A 25,810-nucleotide genomic window follows, 5' to 3' on the forward strand; every position below is an offset into this window, starting at 1 on the left:
AAGTGCCGATCTGAATCAACCGAGTCGCGAACAGGCTCCGAAGTGCCGATCTGAATCAACCGAGTCGCGAACAGGCTCCGAAGTGCCGATCTGAATCAACCGAGGCGCGAATAGGCTCCGAATTGCCGATCTGAATCAACCGAGTCGCGAACAGGCTCCGAAGTGCCGATCTGAATCAACCGAGTCGCGAACAGGCTCCGAAGTGCCAATCTGAATCAACCGAGTCGCGAACAGGCTCCGAAGTGCCGATCTGAATCAACCGAGTCGCGATCAAAAAAAAAAAAAAAAAAAAAAAAATATATATATATATAATATTCTAAGTAAACAACAATAGCCCAAGTTTAGTAAACATTTTTTATTGAAACTATATAAAATAATTCTGCATCTATTTTTAGGTGTGCCTGCTGCCACTGTGGGTGGCACATGCACACCCGTGGCTACGCCACTGATCTGTGTTTGGTTCACTCTCGATCATTATATGAACATTAGAACATAATCTGCTGTTGATTGTGTCTCATCAGCTCCTGTGATTCTGGATCCAAACACGGCTCATCCACGTCTCCTCCTGTCCGATGATCTGACCACTGTTAGCTGGAGTGACAACAATCAACCTCTTCCTGATAATCCAGAGAGATTTGACATCTATCGCTTTGTTCTGGGTTCAGAGGGGTTTAACTCAGGAACACACTGCTGGGATGTGGAGGTTAAAGAGAGTCTTTGCTGGCATCTTGGAGTAACTACAGCATCAAACCAGAGGAAGGGAGATGATTTATTTGATACTGGTCTTTGGAGTGTGCAGCATGGACTGGCTGATTATTTTGGTGTTCCTGTCAAACAGAATCTTCAGAAGGTCCGTGTGAATCTAGACTATGACAGAGGAACATTGTCATTCTCTGATCCTGTGACTAACACACATCTACACACATTCACATCCACCTTCACTGACATTGTCTTCCCATTCTTCTATAGCTTTGCCCCTCTGAGGATTTTACCATCTGATAGTCAGTAAATGTTACACCTGTAGGTCTGGATCTTCCTGCTTTCATCATGTTTCCAATATTTACTCCATATCACATGAGTAAGAGTGCTGTTGATCTGAATATTAGTAGGCTACGGCTGTGATTGGGCCGCAGCTGATCACATGACTGACTTCAGCACTAGAGACACACTGTCAGTGCAAACTAAAATGTTCTCATTGATTTGGTTTCTTTGTCATTGTTTTCACCTTGAACACATAGTAGACATACAGTACTACTTCTGTCTTGGCTTTACCTTTACTCAAACTGTTTATGAACGTACAGATGCATCCTACATGCCTGTAAGAGCTATACTCTATTGTGCTTATGGGTAAATATTTTTTTATTATTATTATTTCAATCATGACAATGCTCAAAATAGTTTAGTATGCTGATATGACGACGTAAATGTTTTTGCTCTTGGTGGAATAGATATGTTACACTGCTGCTGCTGCTGATTACTGCTCCTTCTGTTATTGTTGCTGCACGAATAAATAAGTCATAATTAAATTAGAACAGAGAAAATATGTATGATGCAAATAGAAAAAAGCTTCAACCAATAAAATCACTCACAGAAATCAGATGAAAATGTCAGTAACAAAAGTGTATAGGTACATTACTTGACATGTATTTATATACCATCATAGTGTTTTCTGCACTGCCTTTATAATTTGTGCTGATTTAAATAAATAAGATAGAAAACAAAGCTTAATATATATACAGTTGTACTCAAGATTATTCATAATTATATTTTTTAAGTGTTTTTGAGTTGTCTGTAATGTAAGAGTTTTATAGTCTCCATGTATTTATTAGGTGACAGACATCTGAAAGAGTAACAAAGTGATATTTCAAGAAATGTTATTTCATGTGTATTATAGTGACAAATATTTAAAAAAAATGGTCATTTTCAGAATTATTCATACCATTTGTTTTACAAAGTCGAAAGTGTTTTTCAATCATCAATAGCCTTGGTTCTTGATCACGGCCTCCAATTGCTGCTTGTAGGTCCTCACAAGTCTACAGGTCTACTGAGGGACGTTTCAGTGGTTGATGAAGTTTTCTCAGTCTTGCTTCACAAAATACCACTGTTGGAGACTGGAAGGCTTCCTAGCCCTGACCCGGGTTTTCAACTCTTTCCACAAATCTGGTTCATGTCAGGGCTCTGACTTGGCCACTCCAGAACTGATGTTATCCCTGTCCCTGAACCACTGCTTGAGCACTTGTAATCTTTGCTTCGGGTCACTGTCCTGCTGGTAGCTCCAGTCCTCTGGCAGGTTGAGCTGTGCTGACACCACAAGTTTTTTTGTCCAGAATCTTGTAGTCCTCCTTTTTCATGATATCATTTTCGCGTTGTTACCTGTACCACTGGCAGAGAAGCATCCCCACAGCATGATGTGACCACCTCTGTGCTTGACTGTTGGGATGGTATTAAGATGGAAGGCTTCCCCTTTCTTATGCCAAATATATGCAATATCCGTATGTCTCAAGATAATTTAGTTTCTTCTGACCAGAGGATGGATGACCAAAAGTTTGTATCTCTATCTAGGTCAGGCCTCGCAAAGGCCATACGTGTAGCCCGATGTTTCTGGGTAAGGAGTGGTGTTTTTCTGGGATGATGTCCATAAAGACCACCTTGATGCAAAATTTGCTGTACAGTGGATCTTGATACCGATATTCCTGCTTGGTGGTTAGGGCTTTGGTTGTGACACTAGGGTTGTTGCTTGTCATTTCAGATCTTTCTAGAGACTCTAGAGGATACCATGTGCCTCCTGTCACACCTCTCCAGGTTTTTAGCTGTGTTGAACTACTTCTTGTTGAAGTTCACTTCTGATTTTGAACTTCTTGATGAAACTCTGTACGGCTGATCCAGGGACAAGGATTCTTTTGAAATGACCTTGCTATCAAAACAGGGCGTTACATCATGATTGTGTGCTTGTGACTAGATCTGCGGGAGTTTGGGTAAGACTTTATTACAGCGGCTCCAGCTCATGGTCATTTCTGTGCAGACTTAGACTCCAAATGAAAACACTGGCATAAGACATAGCTGGGACATTTTGGCTTCACTTTTCTAGCAGAAGAAGGTGCAGACATGGTTTCCCTTTTTTAACAGTCTATGGTCCCAGATCTGAAAAATGGCAAATCTGATTGCCCTTTACACACACGCTAAGCATAGCCCCAAAATTCACACGTTTAGTAGAATGTTGCAGTGTAAAAAAAAAGTGACGTGACATTTTATTTTTATTAGCGTTAACGTTTAAACAAAACCGCAAATAGCAGCACCTCAGTTTTTAAACGCAGGCTAGGCTCATTAAGACACAAACGCACACCCAACCGAGATTAAATGTGCGTAGATCTTTACAAAATACACCTGGATTATAAAAAAAAAGTGAAAAGCACATACAAGATAAAATGCAAACGCTTAGATTATTGACTGAGTGTATTGAGAGAGCGAAGCGTAAAGGCGCTCAGCGATCTTAAGGAAATATTACCAATCCACTCCTCTAATGCTATGGTGGGAATGCTCAAAATAAATGCAGTTACAAATGAGAATTGTTTACAGACGTCTGACTTGCCTTGCTTTGCTTTAGTCAAGTAAACAGCAGCTTTAATTTGTTTCTAAACTTCTTGTGTTGACTCCATTTCTACTACACCACACCACCGTTCCCCAAGGGACTCCTGCGAAATGTTCTGACTGCCCACAGCAAAGGTAATACTGCCCGCTCCCACGAGATTTGCTAACCCAACGTAGCCCTCTAATTTGCAACATTTGTGTCGTCAAACTGAAGAATATTCTTCATTTGCTGGTGTTTTTTCAATTTGCATGTGTTTTATTAAGTTGCAGCACGTTGAGCTCTCTCGGCCACCGCAGTATTAGCACCAACTAGTGGATATATTGAGTGAATTACAAGCGGCATTTTGGTCTACATAAAAGACACTGAAGGACACTCAGATTCAGTCAGAATACATTTTATTAGTCAAATGTGTAAGACAGACTGCGATTTATTGTGGTACTGGGCATTCCAGTACTAAATATTAATATATTATATAGAATATTTACAAAAATGCAGTTTACACAATTTACACAAGCCTATGTAAGTTATTTACACACAGAGCACATGTGCAGATATTTCATCCTACCTGTCAGATTATCCTACCTGACCACAAACTGGTCAATTTTCTCAAACTGAACCTTACTGTATTTGGATTACTGTAATGTTAGGTTTAGGCACTGTTCAGTACGGCCCACTTTTGGGGGGTTTTCCACAGGGTACAGTAGCTACCTGGTACTTTTTTTTAGTACCACTTCGGGTGAGGGTCCAAGTGAAACATACAGTTACCAAACCGTGACGTGTAAACTCTGCTGATCACGGATTGGCCGGAGAGAATCGTCACTGCTGCGTCACTGAACTTGGGACACAAACACAAAAGAAAAGCTAGATTTAAATCAACCCAGGCAGCGAAGGATCGAACGCAGCTGTTTTGAATGAGCGCACCTTTTTTAACAACCCAACAATGGCTGTTCCGTTGTCTGTTGAGGACTATTTTATGTGTCTTCAGCTGTAGGTTGCTGTGAGCCAATAATTATCTGCTCCTTTCCCCAGAGCTCAAAACTAAAATGAGCAGCTGAAATTTTTCATAAAGATTTTTTTTACATATAGACATTTTCAATTGCCAGGTGTTCTGTTCAAAGTGCTTCTGGGGGGTATTCCAGAAAGTAGGTCGTGACATACTCGGATGTTTAAGGTAAGTAAGCAGATAAACTCAGCTTTCGTTTCCAATGTTTTTTTATTTTATATTTATATATTATGCATTTATTTACACATTTTTTGACCATCAAGTGTCATTGCAGGAAAACGTAAATTCAAATTTTTTATTTATTTATTTTTACAAAAGATATATTTCAGACAATTCATAAAACTATTTCCTTAAGTTATTTTTTTAAGAGTTGCTACTCTGTGTGACGACCTTTTATACAGTTTATGGTGAAGACAGACAGCAGTTCTTCCTGTCCATCCTGAACTTCAGACTGATACGTTTACACTTGTGCTTTTTCGTTTAAATTTTCTGTTGGATCTATACCCCCATCAAGCCCCATCCTAGTGCCACACCTGCCAAATGGATGCCCTGAGCCAGTGGTTCCAAACCACGTTACTGAAGCCCCCCAACATTATAGGTTTCCTTAGACACACCTGATTCAGATCATCAGTTCAGTAGTAGAGACTCCAAGATCTGAAATGAGTGTGTCAAACAAAGGAGCGACACAAAATGTGCAGTGTTGGGCGGCCTCCAGGAACAAGGGAACCAATGCCCTAAAATATTTATTTAATATTTTCTGATGAATTATATTTTTAAACTCTGCTCTTCTATGATCCTGACAGATGAGCCATAGCCAGCAAAAAACGCAGGGTATAAGGGTTCAGTGAAAGTGGTCTGGACTCTGTGAAGGAGGGTCATTTTGTCAGAGACACTGTAGAAGGAAAGACTTCCTGCTCCATGATCCAGATACACTCCTACTCTAGAGGAGCAGACAGCAGGGACTGAGACTTTCTTTTTGTCATGTGTGAAATAGAAATTTTGTAGATAAAAGCTGAAACGCCAGGACTTTTTGTTGTCACCAAGTCTACACTCATCACTGTCTCCTTTACGTCCAATTCCTTTGTAACAAACTGCTACAGCCCATTGCTTTCCAGTGCACTCGACCTCCCAGTAACCACGACCACACAAACCTTCTCGACACATGACATTCACATATCTATCAAATCGCTCCGGGTGATCAGGATAATGCTGTTTTTTATATGTAAATGATACTTTCCTCTTGTCCTCAGATAGTTTGAGGGCATTGTTTGTAGTGTTTGGATCCAGGTGAAGATCACAGAAATCTGAGGAGAAATGGGGTAATAAAAAATGCAATAAAATAACAATAAAAATGCAACAAAGTACACTTCGGTTCCAAAATGGTCACACTATAACAGATCATGTACTTATTAATTATCAAATGTTTGCCTCAAGAAAACCGCGGATGAACTTACACTGCAAAAAATCATTTTGGGTCTTGGCAACACAGACTTTTGACACTGAAGAGACAACACAAACAAACATGTGATTCAATCCTGCAGAGTATGAATAGTAATATAAGATATCAAAATATTCAGACCTTGTTGTGATATTTTCGCTGTTTGTTGTTGACAGACGTCCTCCAAAACCTCCTTAAATATTGAGATTGAAACATCTTTAAAATACAGGTGAGTGTGCTGAGTGATGGGAACGTTTTCAAATGTCGGTAAAACACACACAGATTGACAGCTCTGAAACAAGACAAACAGCTTGCTATGTAAAACAGACTATTTAAAAATGTGAGTCAGTATAGAACGTGGAGGTATACTGACGTTCATTACCTTCAGAAAATTGACCTGATCCTCAGTAATCAGAAGTTTTTCAATCTCAGCTTGTCTTTTTCTGAGTTCTGTCAGCTCTTGATCCAGATGTCTGTGAAGTTCCTCTGCTCGATCTATCTCATTCTTCTCCTGAGCTCTGATCTGCTCTTTAATCTCAGAGCGTTTCTTCTCAAGAGAGCAGATGAGCTCAGTGAAGACCTTCTCGACGTTCTCCATGGTTTCTAGCGCTGAACTCTGTCAGAGACACAAAGATCTGATCTTGCAGATCATCGTTGTGACATAAAACAATGTAGATAGACAGTAAATTAGTGGCTGTCAAGCTCCAAAATGAACAGAAGTCTCAATAACAACATTGTGAAATCGTCTTCAAGTTACGTATGTAACCATGGTTCCCCGACGGAACAAGATGCTATGTCTAGAAACACTTTAGGAACGCCCCTGCATAACCCCATTCTGAATATGTGTAAAATCCGCCCAATGGAGAAGCGAGACGTCACAAGTGGGCTGACATGAGCAACCAGGAAGTATAAAAGCGCATCCGGCAGAGCACAAGTTTTGATGAAGTAGCGCCTGCAGGGAGTATGATAAAGAGATCCAGCGTCTCGTTCCTTTGGAGAACCATGGTTACATACGCAACCTGGAGACATTCCCCTTCAGAAACTTGAGCTGTGTTGAGAAAGGTTTTTGGAACAAGAATACCCACTGCGTCATACTAACAAGTCCCTACCTGAGTGTGTATCTCTTGAGCAGGACCCTGGAGAATTTGGGACCCTGGGGTAGATGCCAGCTCTAAATTATATTATTATCAGAAGACAGAGACCTAAGATTGGACGCAACCCAACCCCCAACCTTCTTCAGAACAATGAAGTAACAGCTGTAGACACGTTCTAAGGCCCCCTTCCTCAAGAGAGTATCTACTTCTTGATCCATTACCACAGCCTGCTCAGGGCCCACTAGTGTGGGAATGACCCTGTTGAAAAAAAAATCTACTAAGGGAACCAGACTCTCGAGGCTGACCTCTGGTGTTATTAGTGGAGCCAGTTTGGTGCCCTGAAGTGGATGACCAGCAGAGAATGATCGACCTGACTGCCGTAGCACCCTCACTCTAAGGGACGAGCTCTCCTGTGCTGTACCATTGCCAGGCGGCAGCTGGAAATTTCGCTCGTCGGAGCTCACTGAGCCCTGAAGCACAGAGAGTGGGGCTGCCCTCAGGGACCTGACCTGGTGGCATCAGGACCACTTTGTCAAAGTCCCTTTCGACAAAATAAAGGTCTGCAGATCCTTTTTCGGTCTAGAAGATCCCAACTGGAATGTGTTGCCCTGACCCCCATTCTTTCGACGGCGGGTTGCGGGTTGCAATGCTCTGTTTTTGAGACTGGCAGTATGAGGAACTTGACACCTGGGGCTACTCCAACTCAGCAGCCCCATGGGACTGGGAGCGATGTGGGAGTATCTTTGGAATACCGTCCCTTGCTTCCTTGCCTCCTGAAACCTCTCGAAAGCAGTGTTGACTGCATTGCCAAAAAGGCCAGAGGGCGAGTGCAGGGCATCTAGGAGGAAGAATCTGTCCTTATCTTGCATATCGGACAGATTCAATGACAGATGTCGCTCTGTGGCCACTATAGCTGCCCTTGAATGGCCAGTGGCTCTGGTTATTTCTTTAGTGGCCTAGAGGGACAAATCTGTGGCACGATGCAGTTCGGCTACCACGCCGGATTCCTCCTCCCTGTCATCCAGGTCCCTGAGCAGGTCAGATTGGTATGCTTGTAACACCGGCATGGTGTGCAAACATGCGCCAGACTGACCTGCCACCGTGTAAGCTTTCCCAACCAGACTAGATTTCAAACTAACAGGCCTGGTGGGAAGTTTTCGAGGCCTTCAGGGATGGTGCTGAGAATGGGGAGATATAACTCACAAGTATCTAGTCCAGCAGTGGCATGCTCCATATACCTTCTCATTCAGCCCCACAATGTTGGAATAATTTGAGACTGTGGGGCTGTAGATACGGGTTGAATACGTTTTCTCCCACAATCTTGACACCTTGACATGGAAATAGGGAAAACTGAAAGGCCCCATCATGAAGTCTGTTTATCTAGCTCTCAGGAAATGCAAATTTTACTTGTAGGATGAGTGTCCTGTTTCTCGGCTGGCCAATTAATATTTAATTTGAGTTCCTGAAGGGAATTATGTGATTAAATACGTTTTATATAATTTTTTGGAGGTCAAAACCCATTGGTCATTATTGTCCACTATTATTGAATTTAAAATATCTACTTTTGTGTGTCAAACAAAATTTAAAACTAAAGAAGACATAAAGAAACATACTTTAAGAAGCTTCAGAGCTTCACTGAGTTCCTGCTTCCCTCTCTCTCGTTCCTGGACCAGTTTGAGGCACGTCTCTTTTAACTCCTTTAACTCTTCCTGAGGATGTTAACATACAAAATAATAAAACAAAAGACAAAAATAGACTTAACAACATTCCACCAGTAAAGGGGTGTAACAAGGGGAATCAAGATGACAGACTATAAACAATAGCGGCTCCTGACTATACATTTTGATTGATGAGCACGATTAAACAAAACATTTATGACTTCATTATTTTTATATGCTACTCAGAACAGATGTTCCAACTAGCTACTGACTTGATGCAGACTAATATCTGACCAAAGCAGTTGTCATCTTTTGAGTCGTGAACACATCTACGTCGATTGAGTTTATATAGAAGTCTTTGTTTTGGGTTAATATATTGGTAGGCCTCTGTCCGAATTACCCTTACAGGCGAGCCACGGCTGATATATATGTATGCAATAAATAATGCATTATTATTGTTAATAATACCTTTTTCCTAGTCCATTCTGAATCCACAGACACCACACTGTGTCCTTTATGATCATCAGTACACAAACAACAAATGCACTGATGGTCGTCCTGACAGTAGATCTCCAGAAGTTTCCCATGACTGGGGCAGATGTTCTCCTGAATGTTTCTAGAGGCTTCGACTAGTTTGTGCTTCATAAACGCAGGAGATTGATAGTGAAGCTGCAGGTGAGTTTGACAGAAGGAGGCCAAGCACTGCAGACAGGACTTAACAGCTCTGCTCTTCTCTGTAGTGCAAACATCACACTCCACAGCAGCCGTTTGTAGAGACGTCTTCTGCAGCGTCTCCATCATCTCCGCTATCAGAGTGTTCTTCTTCAGTAGAGGTCTCTGACTGAAGCTCTCTCTGCATTGGGGACAGCAGTACGGCGGTCCCTGCTCCTCCTGGCCCCAGCAGTCAGTAATGCAGCTCATACAGTAACTGTGTCCACAGGGAATCGTCACCGGCTCCTTCAGTCCATCCAAACAGACTGGACAGCTGAACTGATCCACAAACCGACTTGCTGCTGATTCTGCCATTTCTTTCCAGTGATTTTTTACTTCTGTCCCGTAATAAGAGCTGTTTTGCCAAGAAAAGCAACAATATTTGTCAAATGTTATTTTTCACTTAAATGTGAAGCATTATAATCACAATGTTAGTAACCATATTTGAAAAAAGGGTTCTCTTATCAACTGCAGGCTCGGATATTGTTGCTTGTGGTGTCAATAGAACTCACATCTGGCCCATAATAGTCTTTTCAGACTTAATCGCCACAGAAATAATTTTGTGGTTTTAAAGTGCCCCTATTATGGATTTTTGTAAATTACATTACTTGCAGTGTGTAATACAGCCCTGTGTGAATGTAAACAGGCTGCAGAGTTGTAAAGCTGAAAGTGAATCATACATAAATATTGTCTCTGATGCTGTGTTCACACCAAACGCGAATAGAGCGTCAAATTCGCATCTACCGCATCTAGTTTGCCGCTTGAACATTTTGAATGCATTCACACGTCTAGAGCGAAATAGACAGCAAAAGTTTGAAGCGGTATTGACGCGCGTCCGAGGCGAAATCCGCTTCTTGTGGGAGGGGCAAGTGCTAGGCGGTTGTCTGTTTGCAAGATGGCTGATGTTGATCGAGCACTCGGGTCTTTTCCACTTTTTCACATGTCCTCTGAATAAACACATTATCTTTAATATAGCTGTAGGCTATATTAGGGGGAAAATAGTTGTAAAAAATGGCAGGAAGGCCTCAGGTCGATAAACGTGTACGTGACTCAAAAGTTAAGTGTGTATTTACAACACACTCTTCCAAGCGAGTTCCTTTTTATTTCTGAAATATGAACTTGTGTATGATACTTGCGTCATATAGCTCCTGTTGACTTCTCACTGACAACATCAGTCATTCCTCCATGGTGAATGAGTGACTCTTGAACAGGCTCCTGATTGGTTAAACGCAGCGCAAATTGATGCCAAAGTTCAAATTTTTCAACTCGGGTGTCAGACGTGAATTTGCGTCAAACACATGAATGCAAAAAAAAAGCACCATCCATGCCAGACGTTCAATTCGCATCATTGATGCGTCAATGAGGCAAATTCGCATCTACCGGCGCGCTAAATGCCTCATTCATGCCACGAGACCTCCAGACGCGCGTAAACTCGTCTTTACATTGCACCAGACGCTCTATTCGCGTTTGGTGTGAACGCAACATAAAAAGAAAGTGGACTGAAAGAAGTATTTTTTCTTCTTTGCACAGTTCATTTAAATGAATGAATTTTTGAGTTTTAAATTCAAATCCCATTCCATGAATTTCACACACCACAAATTCTCATATTTGAATAATGCCCGCCTACAATCTGCGTGGACCTCCCGCGAAACTGAACCGGCTTTAAACGCTGCAGTTGGTTTGTGTGGATAACAATGTTGAAAAGACGCTGTGCTCTGCGCTGAAAGTAAATTTGGGTTATTTTCACTTCCAAAGGATGAGGCTGTAAAGAATCAGTGGTTAAAATGCAACTTTACTAAGATACTACAGCAGTATAATCAAAACTTTTTTGTATGTTCTCATCATTTCACTGACGACTGCTTCTCCGACTGATTCGTAAACCCGTTGTCTTTGAAAGATGAGTCAGTGCCATTGTTTATTTGGACCTGCTTCCTCCTCTGAATAACAACCTGTAAGTATGATTAATAACTGTTGCTTTAATGTTCAGTCGAGTGTGCAAAATATGCAGGCTAACGTTAGTTGTTGTGCTATGTATATGCTCAGGCTAACTCACGTTATAGTTTTGCTAATCAGTTATCTGTAATCAGTATTCAGTCATCTATTATCAAGAAATTTGTTGATTAGTGTTGTCAAAAGAGCCTGTACTTCGGTACCAAGTCGGTACTAAAAAAATTTAAATGTTATGGTACTAGGTTTTTTAAAGTACCGGTGGCACCAAGTACCAGGTCAACCCGGTTCTTGATGCGCTATTCGAAAGGTGCATAGATGCGCTCTCTTCATAAAGCAACGAGACATGGCAACAACAAAAGGAGGAAACACACCAAAATAACAAAACACTTTAAAGACAGAAACTCAGATCAAATGAAATAGTTCAAGCAGGTAATCTTCACTGTGTTTCCAATACATTTATTTATTTGTGGTGGATCAACACACCGCCACAAATAGATTTTCCAAAAGTATTTGACTTAGTTGAATAAACATGATCACTGCATCAGTCACAGTCGAAACCTGGTGCGGGTGTTTTTATATTACTGTATTTTTTTTTAAGGAAACCGACTGTCCTCAGAAAGTTATGAATGTCATTTTTATTTAATCTTGTCTGTAATGCATGAGCAGTGTTTGTAAACTTATTTGATTACAGCCGTTACTGGGGAAACCTCTCTCACATGCTCTACAAGCGCCTCCTGCTGGTAGAGAATGAATTTGCATATACGACACCACAAATAGAGTGCAAGGCTGTGGGAAATATCGGGTTCTGTTATGAATAATATTCAATATTTTAACTTGAATGTCAGATTGAAATGAACGCTGTTATTAGAGTAGTTAATCTTTAGCATAAGCGTGGCTAACGCTAATACAATGAGCATTAAAATTAGCTTTCTTTATTAAATGTGCAATAGGAGATCTTGGAAAATGCTAACATTAGCCTGATAGTACTGAAAGCGAACGTCCCATCCTCCCTGCAATCGCTGTCCAAAGCCATGTCCCCTGAAAGCATTTATGCTCACAGACCAGAATACCAGAGACAACATTACTACGATAGGCTACATCAGCAGTTCCCAATTCCAGTCCATGTTCCAAAGTGAAGTAAACCCCTGCTCAAGGAGTAGGGAGCAATGAATAGATTGGAACACAGTTCATTCATATAGCTCGAGTTGGTCATCTGAATCGGGTGTATTAACTAAGCGAGACATAAAAATATGTGCGTGAGCACTGCAATTGGGAACCGCTGGGGTACATCAATGTCATTAACCAGCAAGAAAACTTTAAAAGTACTACAATACCAGGAAGGAAGACCGGGTTGTTGCTGTTTGTCTGCCATTCTAGCTCTGTCTGTACAGCGTGTGTGAATGCACTAATGACATATTCTGTCTGCAAAAACAGTGTGCGCAGAGGTATGCAGATACATACATTGACAGGCAGGTAGGAAAGCTGTTTAAAACGCACGGACCGTTTTGATTGAACGTACATTTCTTGGTCCTATGCCTTCGACAGAAAACATAAAAACATTTAAACCACTTAACTTAATGATTGGTATTGGGATGTGAGGAGACTTTTAACCAGTATAACAAAAAATGACAATCACCTATTGCACCTTTAACAATTTAATGTTCCTATAACTTTCATTAGGGTAAAAAAACAGGAGGACATGATGATATTTACTATCTTTACACACCAGAGGCTTTTAAATGAATTGTGAATCTAAAATGTGAGTGTTAGAGAATGTACACATGGTTAACACTTTTTTTCATTTTTTTTTTTTTTCTTGGTTTTAAAATTTAAAAGCCCTTTAAAATTTAATATGTACAAATTGGATTAAATGAAAGTGTTGTGTTTTGCTTTGGTTCCGAAAAATTGTTCCAAGAACCGTGGATTTTCAATGAAATTGGAGTCTCTTTTGGAGTCATGATAAAGGATGGAGCGACAACCCGCAGTGCTTTAGTTCTTTGTCTGTGTTCAGCTATTACATTTACCATTTTTGTTTGGGTCTTTACAAGCTGTGGGTCCGGTTCTCTAACATATAAGTAAAACGACGTATTCTACTTATTATTATGCGGTTAATGCAGCAAAGCCTATGGCTGAAGGCCTGACTGGAACCCCACAGTACGTCACTGCATTGCGTGCATGTAAACCTGTTAAATGGATCCCCCAAACCAGATTATAAACATTTCAAATACCATAACAGTGACACTTTAAAGAATTATTGAAATTGTAAAGAGTTAAAAAGTATAGCTTTGTAGTAGAATTATGCAATCGAGTACCAAATGCTTTACGTTTTTAGTATAACAATCTAAAAATAATCGTTTAGCAATGAAGTACAAAACTACATTTAGTTACAGAAGTAGAAACGATCTGTAACGTTACGCATTTACGAACCAATACATAATTGCATGCGACTTGTGTTTGAAAGCTATATTTTGGATGCTATGAAGCCCTTACCTCGAGAGAAATACACCTCAAAACAGCATTTGCTTTTATAGCTTCGCCCCAAAGAACAGTGCAGCGGATCTATTACAGCGGATGATGTCACGCGTATTGTGAGGAAATAGGTTTGGTTGCTTTCATTTCTCTTGGTTTTTACTTCCTGGTTTCAGTGCGTACACAACTGGGCGTGTTTCAAATGAGAGAAATGATGAAAAACAGCGAGAAAGAGAAATAGGATATTTATTGGTGTTTTTTTTTTTCATATGATCGACTGGTGAACATTATTGGACTGTAATTATTACACTTAAAACATTTAAAAGAGATCATTTCTAGGCTTAAAAAACTGAAAGCAGATTATCTTGACCACAAATAATGACAGATGACATTTCTGCAGAATATGAAAAATATATTTGTTAATTTCTTTATGTAAAATGTTGAATTAAACATTCTATATAAATCTATGTATTTTGAAAAATTTGTTAAATCACTGAATAATGACAGACGAATTAAACGACAAAATCTCAGTCAATGCATTACATGTGAATTACACACACAGAACAGTTCTATAAACTATACACTTGTTTTTTTTTCATAATAATAAGACTTTTAACTGATATTTAAATGACTGAACTTAATTGGCCTACATAAAGATATCTAAAATGTAGCATAAACAAATGATTACATAATTAATAATAATTTTAAAATTAAATTATAAAAACACAAGCAAAGTTGGGATATGTATCAATTCTAATAAGGTTTTATTACCTCAATGGCTTAAAAATCACATTTGACTTTGAAATGAAAAGAACTATCATTCAAAACTATATTTATTTCTTGATTATTCTTATACAAATCCCATTTTAAAATAAAATAAAGTTCATAAAATCTAAAATCAAATCACTGTCATCTAAAAAAGAAAAAAAGAAAAGATAGGTAGGTAATTTTACCTCAAAAACCAATTGAATAAATCTAAAAAATATTGTTTTCTTAAAATTATTAAATCATGATAAATGAGAGCATAACCATTTAATAAATCTTTTAAGATATTTAATGTGAAAATTGACCCTGTGGTACACTCTACATAATGACCTCTTGCATTCATGAATAGTTCAGTTAATTTATGGTATAATTTATGGAAGTCTTGGCCTAGTGTAAGAGAGTTTGTCTCCTAACCCTAAGGTTGTGGGTTCAAGTCTCGGGCAATAACACGACTGAGGTGCCCTTGAGCACGGTACTGAACCCCCAACTGCTCCCTGGGTGCTGCAGCATAAATGGCTGCCCACTGCTCTGTGTGTGTGCATGCGTGTGTGTGTGTGTGTGTGTGTGTGTCTGCACACACTTTCATAGGGTAAAATGCAGAGCACGAATTCTGAGTATGGATCACTGTACTTGACTGTATGTCACGTCACTTCCGTCATTTTCAATTTCCAATTTGCAATTTAGTTGAATAAAGAGGAATTCTGACACGTTCATAAAGACTTTCGTTCGCGCTGCAAAATAAGGTGGATACTTGGTATTTTTTCAGCTCTATGATCCTGACAGATGAACGGTTTCCAACCTTAAACGCAGGGTATAAGGGTTCAGTGAAAGTGGACTGGACTCTGTGAAGGAGAGTCATTGTGTCAGTTACTCTGTAGAAGGACATAGATCCTGCTTTATGATCCAGATACACTCCTACTCTAGAGGACACAGGGATTAGGATTTTCTTTTGAGCATGAATGAAACTGAAAATCTTCAGATAATAACCCAGTCTCCATGACATTTTGTTGAAGCCCAGTGCACAGTCATCAGTGCTTCCTTTACGTCTTATTCCACTGTAACAAGCTCCTACAGCCCATTCATCCCCACTGCACTCCACCTCCCAGTAGAAACGACCGGACAAACCGTCTCTAGACAAGATATAGGGACGCTCATTAAACCGCTCCGGTTGATCAGGATATTGCTGAGCTGTATCTGAAGATGATATTTTCCTGTTGTCGTCTGATAGTTTTAGGCTATTGTGTGCAGTGTTTAGATCCAAGTTAATATCCCAGATATCTGAGAAGGAGAAAATAACAAAAAACAAATGTTGAACAACATACACTTTGGTTCCGATATGGTCACAATGTAACATATTGTAACCACTGATACTTATCCATTAATAAGTGTTTCCCTCGATCACACTTACACTGCAAAAAATCATTTTTGGTCTTTGGTTCTGGAGGGTTTGTAACATAGACATTCGACACTGAAGAGTCAAAACAAAACATGCATACGGTCAATTTGTTGGTTTTACACTAAAGAGTATGAATGGCAATATAACATATCAAATTATTCAGACCTTCTCTGGATATTCTGGCTGTTTGTTGTTGAAAGACGTCCTCCAAAACCTCCTTAAACATTGAGCTTGAAATGTCTTTAAAAAGTGTGTGTTGAGTCATGGGAACGTTTTCAAATGATGGCAAAGGACACACGGACTGACAGCTCTGAAACGAGAAAAATACAGCACTGCTTGTTTTGTAAAAAACAAGAAACAAATAAAAAAGTGAAGCAGTAAGTACATAAACATGGTAGGATACAGTGATGAAATGACTAGGGCTCTGACGAGTTAATTAAAAAGCACAAACTGTGTTAAATAGACATATACTTTTATTTGACATAAAAGTAAAAAGGTGTCTGTCCTACAGTGTTTTTAACTTCAAAAATCGTAATTTGTGGAAAAACAGATAAGCAGATTGCAAACAGAATGCATGTTCCATGTTTGCAAACCTATTATTTATTTTGTAAAGAAAACTTTGTACTTCTCTCATATCATAATATTCAACAGCATTCACATACCAAAAAATAAATAATAATAAAAATGTTTTGGCGTACCACTCGGACACTGTGGTGAGGCTGTTGTCTTGTTCACAAGCACAGCCCTAGAAATAATTTTTATTACCTTCAGAAAATTGACCTGATCCTCAGTAATCAGAAGTTTTTCAATCTCAGCTTGTCTTTTTCTGAGTTCTGTCAGCTCTTGATCCAGATGTCTGTGAAGTTCCTCTGCTCGATCTATCTCAGTCTTCTCCTGAGCTCTGATCTGCTCTTTAATCTCAGAGCGTTTCTTCTCAAGAGAGCAGATGAGTTCAGCGAAGACCTTCTCAAAGTCCTCCATGGTCTCTAGCGCTGAACTCTGGTGGAGAAAGATGTGATCATGCAGATCATCGATGTGACTCGTTTTGGCGCAATAACCAAAATAAATGCAGTTAATGTGAGCAATTTCCAGCAAGTTCTCTAAATGTTCGAGCATTTAAATTAAGCTGCTTCTGTTCAGTGTAAACAGACAGTAAACAAGTGTTTGTCAGGCTACAAAATTAAAAATGTGATGATTTGTTTGTCACTAATTTTATAGCACGTTTTAAATCATTTTTGGACCTTAAAACCAATTGGTCACTGTCTACCGATCTACTTTTCTGTGTCAAACAAACTTTAAACCTAAAGAAGACATGAAGAAACATACTGTGAGAAGCTTCAGAGATTCACTGAGTTCCCGCTGACCTCTCTCTCGCTCCTGGATGAGCTTTTGACACGACACCTTTGTCTCGTTTAACTCTTCCTGAGGATGTAAACGGACAGAATTAATAAAACCATAATTCCCAGTCTGGTAAATTGGCATAACAAGGGGAAAATACAAAATAACAATAACAGTTATTATTAAAATATTTTATGCATTTTTTTGTATTGTCAATATTACCTTTTTCCTAGTCCAATTTGAATCCAGAGACACCAGACTGTGTCCTTTATGATCATCAGTACACAAACAACAAATGGACTGATGGTCGTCCTGACAGTAGATCTCCAGAAGTTTCCCATGACTGAGGCAGATGTTCTCCTGAATGTTTCTAGAGGCTTCCACTAGTTTGTGCTTCATAAACGCAGGAGATTGATAGTGAAGCTGCAGGTGAGTTTGACAGAAGGAGGCCAAGCACTGCAGACAGGACTTTACAGCTCTGCTCTTCTCTGTAGTGCAAACATCACACTCCACAGCAGCCGTTTGTAGAGACGTCTTCTGCAGCGTCTCCATCATCTCCGCTATCAGAGTGTTCTTCTTCAGTAGAGGTCTCTGACTGAAGCTCTCTCTGCATTGGGGACAGCAGTACGGCGGCCCCTGCTCCTTCTGGCCCCAGCAGTCAGTAATGCAGCTCATACAGTAACTGTGTCCACAGGGAATCGTCACCGGCTCCTTCAGTCCATCCAAACAGACTGGACACCTGAACTGATCCACAAACCAATTTGCTGCTGATTCTGCCATTTCTTTCCAGTGATTTTTGACTTTAGTCCCGTAATAAGAGCTGTTTTGCAAAGAAAAGCAACAATATTTGTCAAATGCCATATTTTTCTGAAGTTAAATCATGGATATTCCCAAGATTTTTCATCTGGTCAAAAATAATATGAGAGAAGCTTGGGAATAAGAGCGCGTGAATCATCTATTCATTTTATAAACCGCTGTTCCACAGCATACAGCGCAATATAATACAGGTACAATGCATTTAACCCTTCAGAGGCGTGCGTGCTGCACATACGTGTTGTGTCATCCACCAGAACGCCTTCCGCGTATGGCAGATAATGGAAGTGAGAGAAAAGTGTTAATACATTTGAAATATGGATATTTTTCTTACAAAAATGTATGGATTCGCTACAGGAGGCCTTTATTCACCCCCAGGAGCTGTGTGAGGCACGTTTATTACGGATGTGCATGCTTTATTTGACGACTTATGGACCGTTCCACTGCAACACCCGCTGACTGCAATAATAGAGCTTGGAATAGCCAGGACAATTTTTAATATAACTCTGACTGGATTTGTCTGAAAGAAGAGGATCATATACACATAGGATGTTTCAAGGGGGAGTAAAATAGTCTAATTTTCATTTTTGGGTGAACTAACCTTTTGAGGCTATCTCTTGAATAAGGTCAGCTTCAGGAGTAACTGGTTTGGTCTGAAGCGCTGAGTCGTCTTCTCTTGAATTGCATCAGGAAGGCTGAATTACAGTCTTGCACTACAGCGCCACTCTGGTGAAACTGCATTATTGCAGGCTCTTATATTAGGTGTATTATGTCTTATATCGAACTGCCTTATAATGAGATCAAACAACTACGACAACTTGTCGACAAATTTTTATAATGTTGACTATTCGTTTCAGCCCTAGTGTCATGCCACATCTGGTACTGTGGAGTACCAGATGTGGGCTACGTAGCTGCAAAAAAAGTTTTTTGTTGTTGTTGTTTTTTTGTCATGGTTTAGGGTTTAGCCCTGCACAAGTCTCCCTCATCTATCACACCTGATTCAGCTCATCAGCTCATTAGTGGAGAGACTGCTAGACCTGAAGTGGGTGTGTCAGATATAGAGAGACATAAAAAATAGCAGTGCTGGGGGTACTTCATGGAGAGCTTTGAAAACCACTGACCTAGTGTGTGTGTTTTCAGGTGATTATAAGGTTCGAAAACGGTTGAACTATCTTTATGTCTGCGGTCTCCCATGGTTTTAAAATCATTTAGCTGCTAGCCTTATTCTCATGCCAAATTGGCAACTCTGCTTGCAATGTGAAACAAAGTATCAGTAAGTTTTGTAAGTTTTAATACTAAATTCAAACCAAAAATACTGTTTTTGCTAACTTAATGTAGCTTCAGTTGAAGCAAGAGCCATTGAAAAACAAGTTTTGATCTCGCCGCCATCGCTGCACGGTCACGTGGTTCATGGAGCTCTCCAAACAAACCAGCGCACAACACAGCTGAGTGGGTTCAAGTAGGATAGACAACAACTTCTTTATACAGGTATTTGCAGCTATTTTTCAGTAAACAGTGCAGCATTTTATGCATTGATTATAATGTCGATGACATTCACAGTATCATATTTATTCTGGCTTTCTTAAGCCTCAGGTAGGCCTATTGTTTACTGATAATGTGAACATACAGCTTAACTATTTTTTCAGTTAAATAAGTGATTTATTTAATATTTTGAGGAGATCTTTTGGAACTTAATACAATTTGTGTAATAATTATGGCCCATTAATCTCTCTCTCTCTCTCTCATATATGTAATTAAGGTTAAAATAGAGAAATAGGTGGGGGTAGTGCATGAACAGTTCTCTCTCCACCTTCAATACCACGACTTAGGTGCCCTTGAGCAAGGCATCGAACCCCCAACTGCTCCCCGGGCGCCGCAGCATAAATGACTGCCCACTGCTCCGGGTGTGTGCTCACAGTGTGTGTGTGTGTGTGTTCACTGCTCTGTGTGTGTGCACTTCAGATGGGTTAAATGCAGAGCACAAATTCTGAGTATGGGTCACCATACTTGGCTGAATGTCACTTTCACTTTCACTTTCACTTTTCAATTACTTATTTTTAAGTACTTCTTTTGAATAAATATGTAGACATGATTAAACACTAGAAATAAAAAATACTAATAATTTGCATCCCTTTATACTGATACTTGAATAATTACATACAATTAAAGCAAGCAAATACTTTGTTTACAATTGTGACAAAAAGGCTTTCAACTGCATTCAATGTGGTAATCAATACAATAAAACTACCTGTAGCTTATTTATTATATTATATTAAAAAAAATCAACAGGTCTTTTTTTTATTTTATTTTATTTATTTTTTTGCATGATATATTTTAAATATATATCGTGAATCTACAAAGATCAGTTATAAAGGCACCCTTTTGTTGAAGTTGTTTCAGTTTCACTTGATCTCTATTGTTCCTGGGAAAGAGCTGAAAACCACATGTTTTCAGACAATCACATGATCAACTGAAAATGATGCATCACTTTTCTTTCCAGTCACATGAATACTTTCCTTTTAGCTGGTGTAGTGGTTTTAGGTATTGTATAATTAAAGAAAGTTAGCATTGTAATGTTTGAATCGGATGTCATAACACATATAAGTAGACCAGAAAGATTTTTATACGAGCAGTTCATTCATGGGTTTCCCAAAAGCATTGACTCTAGGCTCCTATCAACTTACAGTGCTTCTGAGAATCACAGTCCAGGCCCGTTACAGGAATATAAATGCTCTGTACACAGATGAATAATACATAATTGTATAAGATTTCTTTTTAAAAGCAGACAACATGATGAAGTCATATTTTTGGATCATTTTAAAGTTCTTACCTTGACAGAAATACACCTCAAATATAGTTGCTTCGCCCCAAAGAACAGCAGTGTGGCTCTATTAGAGGTTACATCACTAGTGGGGAAAACTGTTTCATTTCTCTTGAATTTAAAAGACTTCTGGTTTTCAAGTGAGTGCGTAAACAAAATTTGCATGTCAAAGTGAAATAAATCTGTGAGAGAAAGCGAAAGAGAAGCAAAAGAGGAAAAAAGAATTTCCAATGTGATCGACTCGTATAAAAATAAATTGTTGCTGCCTTAAATTAAGTCAACTTGGCTATTTAAATGACAGTAGGGCATTGAAAACATTTAGAGAGAAAATACGGTATATGTTAAACAGTAAAGTGTATTAACAGTAAAGTGGTTATAAGAAAATCTTATTGTAGATATACAGAGACAGAGGCGGATCTACGGGGTGGCAAAGGGTGGCAGCTGCCACCCCTGGGATACAGTTTTGCCACCCCCTTTTGCCACCCCATTTATAAATCAGATAATATTTTTTTTATGTCCATAGCATAGCCTACACGTTAAAGGTCAAGGAAACCTGCGCCAAACTCCTTTCAAACTGAATTCGTCGATTTAGAATCCCCTCCCCCTCAGAGTCACAATGGTTTCACCCATCACCAGCACGGCAGCGAACCCCGCGAAAATTCACCAGTCACTGCAGGGCAGGCTTCACAGTTTATCTGTCTATAGTACACAGTGTCTCGGAGAAGAGAGGTTGATAAGCAGTTAGCAGTGAGTAGAGGTAAGTTTGAAACCAAGTCGAGAAACTCCATAAGTTACATTATTTACATACGAAATACTTTGTTGTCTCATCGAATTTTTCTATGATCGTCAGGTCAGAAAAGGGTCTTACGTTAGTCTAGCTATGTGTGTGTGTTTAAACCTATGGTTTAAACTAACTGTACTGCTGTCACAAAATTGGCATGCATCCACTTTCCCAGCATCTATGACTATCCAATTTTGAAAAATGGTCGACATGCCAAATTAGACTGAGATATCTAAGCGGTGTCATAAGCTGGTGATGCACAAGCATTGCACGTTTGACTCACACGGACTGTAGTGTAGAGAACAAAACACATTCAATGGAAACCGTAGCATTTTAAATTATGAATAATGTCCGTGTCCCCCCTCCTGAAACCTCATGCCACCCCAGGAAAAAAATCTCTAGATCCGCCACTGCACGGAGAAGAACATTTTATTATATATTGTGCATGGTTTCCCAATAATGTAGAAATAACTGTCCAGTAGAGGACGCCAACTCACCAACAATGTGGAGAAAAACACTCTCCAAGAAGTCCAATTTTTTTCAATGACACATTGAACTTGTCACAAGATTAGAAAAACAAGAAGACGACTACTTATTGATATTTTTATTTTTCATTGTGCTACGAACATCGTTTACACACACTTACACAGCTTGGCGTCAAAACACATGAAGATATGTTTTATAATATATACATATGTAAAGGAAAATTACTTATTTATTTTCAGGCAGACAGAAAGTATCCACATTGTTATTTTCCACACATTTCCAACATTCCATTCCAGCACTGGTTCTCTTACACCGATAAAGAGGCACTATCGCATTAATCTTTAGAAATTCCTCCTCCAGATTCTTCTCTCTGTCCTTGTTCCAGATCTCTTCGAAGACAAATGCATTCATTCTATTTTTTCTTGTGTTTATCCAGTTTGAAAGACCGTTCAAAATATTGTCTTGCCTACGAATGCATCTGTTCACACAAGGAGAGTTGTAAGAATAGAAAACTACACAGCTATTCTGATCTGCCTGCTCTAGAAGTTTGTCCATGGGTGATTCCCCTAAAGGATAGAGCAAAACATGCTCAGAATGTTCTTTTGTGGTACGATTTGGCCTTGCAGCAATGACGTTGCGTGAGTCTGTGCAGAGTAAACATTTCTGTCCTTTATCGAGCTCATCTTTCACTTTTTTTGCATCTTTATTGCTGAACACGTTCTGGATATCAGCATGTTCGTCTGTACACTGAGCACGTAGAACAGAGATCGCTATTGCATACTGAGCATCACTTTGCTTTTGGGTTTTTGGCTGGACACTGTAGAGATAACATTTGTACAATTTAACGTTCACAATCACAATTTAAGAACGGAACAATGCAACTTTCCATCATGCAACAATTTTAACATGCATTTTACTGATTTAATATGTTGATTTTAATTTACTAAATTGTAAAAATACAGTACACTTACTTGTCAGCAAAATACTTGAAGATATAATCAAGGGCTGCTGGGTTCACATCCCTCTCAATGCTTTGAACACCCAGATAAAGTAGGATGGTGAGCAAACTCGTTGGAACCAGTAATGCCTTCAAATAATAATAATACATGAATAAACTGAGAAAAGATTATACACTGAAATAAATAGTTTTACATTATTTCTGGTTTTCAGAAGCCCATAATTGGGTTTAACTTTGGCAGACTTATTAAAAACTGCTGCTGTTTTTGCCCTCTTGCAAATGGAAAACTCCTAACATTCCTATAAACTTATTTAAAAAAGACTTATTAAAATATAGTTTTTAGTAGCTGTATGAATGTAACCAATATGAATGTGTACTAATTAAAAATGAAATGTAGCAACTAAATAATCTGCATACAATGTTGCTATTGCGATTTACATGGAATGAGACATTGGTTTCACTTTTCGGAGTGATGATGATGATGATGGTTATGGAGGAAATTAACCTTGTTTAACCCAATTGAAAATTAAATATACTAAAAATGTATTTGAAAAACAAGTATACTAATTTTTTTTTTTTTTTTTTTTTTTTACATATTTATGTACATTATCACAATTTCTCGCAATTGGTATACTAAACTCGTATACCTGTCTCGTCTGCTAACTCAAACTTGTCTGCTAAATTGCAATTACCAATTGTGTACTTTGATGAATTCCAAATAAAGATATACTGAATTAGATTGTGCTGAAGTGGAATTACTTCAGGTACACTTCAGATATCTTGCGTTTGAAGACTGATATTATTCAAAGATCAAACAATCCTCATCAATAGTGAAATTAAAACACATTTTAGGTTTAATATAAAGTTTAGTTATAATTTGAAAATCATTCAGTCTAGAGTGATATGTCAGCAAATACATTAATATAATTAAATGTAATTATCAATGAAGATTCGGGAGGAGCGCGTCAGATACTTAGCCTAATCATCACAGGTGGACCACAATCAAGTAATCAATCCCACAGTATAAATATCGCTGACTTACCTCTATCCATTGACGGTTTATCAGCATCCCTCCTCCACCCCATCTCCTCACTTCAAGTTCACTTTACAATATACGGGGAAGGGGGGGTACTCTAGGTTCGGGCAATTCCCGAGCTCGGAGCCCTTCCCCGGACAGCACGCCAAATACGCATACCATACCTCAGCTAATTATATGTAAGCGTGAACTAGTGAAACTATACTTAGTATGAAATAAATGTATTTTGATATATATCTTGAACTGCTTCTCTCAGTTAATTTCTCATGTCAGTAGTATGGCAGAACTAACTACACAGGTCAGAGGCAACGGTGGCAACGAACCCAAGCTCCATCAGTGATAAAAATGTACAGTCAAACTGAAGCAAGTGTTTGTTATAGCTTTTTGTTAAAGTCTAAAATAGTTTTTGTTCACATAATGAGCTTTCTTCTAAATGAGACTAAAGGGCGTAAACGCAATCCTCATTTAAACATCCACATTTTCTTGCAATTCCCCAAAAGGCATGAAAAAACATACTGTACAGACCTTGCATAGTTGTGATCGTCTCACTGACTTCATGTTTCGTCTGTAAAAAGTTTCTCTCTGTTATGAGAAATGGTGCTGAGTTGTGAGTAACGAGAAAAACATCAAATAAGTTTTAAGCAAGGACATTTATAGGAAAACTATAGGCAGTTGCTTAAGGATTCTTCAGTTTAGGAGGAGCCAACAAAATGTCACATTTTCTTTCAGTTTCTTGAAAAGTAAACTGAAACAAAAGGAGATAGGACACCATTGTTGGCTATTCTGGAGCGTAGTTTTCCTGGAAATGATCTTGCTTATACCTTATTTTCATCATTAGTTCTCTAAGGAAATTTTAGTTTGTTCATTTTTTTGGAGTGGTTTTGGTGCTTATCTGTTACGTTTGCCCTTTGTGTTGGATTATCTCGCTTTTGTTTTATTTACTAAAGCATTTAGATCAACTGTGCTTCCTCAGACTGGCTTTGACAGAGGGAGACATAAATGGGAACAAAATTCTACTCTGTTACAAGAGTTTGAGGCACTAAATGGCTAATAACCATCCATGAGCAGAATTTAATATTATGTCTGCAAGGTCATTTATTATAAATATTATAGCAGTTTGAGACTGGGCACGATTACAACTTTATTAGTCACAAAACATGTTTAATTATTATACTGTGTGTATAATTCTAATTTAATAACCCGATGTGAGCTGGGAAAAAACAGTTGTATAAAAAAACGATATGTGGAATGATCATCACTGTTTGATCATTGACAAGGATTTTCCAAAGAATTTAAGGTCGTCATTTCTTTTCAGGCAGACAGAGCACCACTCATTAAATTACAAAAATATATGATTTATTGAGCTGTATAATGTAGGAAATAAATGGCATGTGAAACATAGCAACTAATTAATTTGCATACAGCATTACCATTGTGGTTTATATGGATGAAATAAGATATTATGTGAAGATGGTTCACCTGTCAGAGTAGTTAGTGATGATGT

At 38.8% G+C, this 25,810-nt stretch overlaps 4 protein-coding genes across 38 annotated transcripts in view; 1 reads left to right on the forward strand and 3 right to left on the reverse strand.

Annotated features, from left to right (window-relative positions):
* The window catches only part of LOC127941524 (kinesin light chain 1-like), a 160,125-nt gene that overhangs the window by 43,970 nt on the left and 90,345 nt on the right, over positions 1-25,810 (forward strand). Inside the window, exon 6 of one of the 34 annotated variants that reach the window (XM_052536951.1) lies at positions 522-1,734. The exons of the other annotated variants lie outside the window; for them this stretch is intronic. Coding sequence (XP_052392911.1) covers positions 522-1,009 — 488 coding nt within the window. The 3' untranslated portion in view covers positions 1,010-1,734. Of the gene's footprint in view, positions 1-521; positions 1,735-25,810 lie in introns of those variants that run through there. 34 annotated transcript variants of the gene reach the window in all.
* On the reverse strand, positions 3,968-14,073 carry LOC127941725 (E3 ubiquitin/ISG15 ligase TRIM25). Its single transcript, XM_052537089.1, has 7 exons — positions 13,934-14,073; positions 9,251-9,848; positions 8,738-8,833; positions 6,413-6,646; positions 6,172-6,322; positions 6,047-6,091; positions 3,968-5,896 (listed from the first exon to the last, which is right to left on the reverse strand). The coding sequence occupies exons 2-7, from the start codon at positions 9,806-9,808 to the stop codon at positions 5,358-5,360; spliced, it is 1,623 nt and encodes a 540-aa protein (XP_052393049.1). The 5' UTR covers positions 9,809-9,848; positions 13,934-14,073; the 3' UTR covers positions 3,968-5,357.
* Positions 14,162-21,142, reverse strand: LOC127941695 (tripartite motif-containing protein 16). Of its 2 annotated transcripts, XM_052537052.1 has the most exons (8): positions 21,055-21,142; positions 20,909-20,957; positions 17,634-18,231; positions 17,400-17,495; positions 16,839-17,072; positions 16,239-16,383; positions 16,086-16,145; positions 15,238-15,955 (listed from the first exon to the last, which is right to left on the reverse strand). In XM_052537052.1, the coding sequence occupies exons 3-8, from the start codon at positions 18,189-18,191 to the stop codon at positions 15,339-15,341; spliced, it is 1,710 nt and encodes a 569-aa protein (XP_052393012.1). In that variant the 5' UTR covers positions 18,192-18,231; positions 20,909-20,957; positions 21,055-21,142; the 3' UTR covers positions 15,238-15,338. The 2 variants fall into 2 exon arrangements, with proteins under 2 accessions (XP_052393020.1, XP_052393012.1); XM_052537060.1 differs by lacking the exons at positions 20,909-20,957; positions 21,055-21,142 and adding an exon at positions 18,826-19,387 and having other exon boundaries at positions 14,162-15,955.
* Positions 22,412-24,978, reverse strand: LOC127941780 (uncharacterized). The gene is made up of 3 exons (XM_052537178.1): positions 24,832-24,978; positions 23,284-23,399; positions 22,412-23,129 (listed from the first exon to the last, which is right to left on the reverse strand). Exons 1-3 carry the CDS (start codon positions 24,862-24,864, stop codon positions 22,538-22,540), a joined length of 741 nt encoding a protein of 246 aa, XP_052393138.1. The 5' UTR covers positions 24,865-24,978; the 3' UTR covers positions 22,412-22,537.

The sequence above is a fragment of the Carassius gibelio genome, chromosome A3 (genome assembly GCF_023724105.1).
Source record: "Carassius gibelio isolate Cgi1373 ecotype wild population from Czech Republic chromosome A3, carGib1.2-hapl.c, whole genome shotgun sequence".
Taxonomy (NCBI): Eukaryota; Metazoa; Chordata; class Actinopteri; order Cypriniformes; family Cyprinidae; genus Carassius; species Carassius gibelio.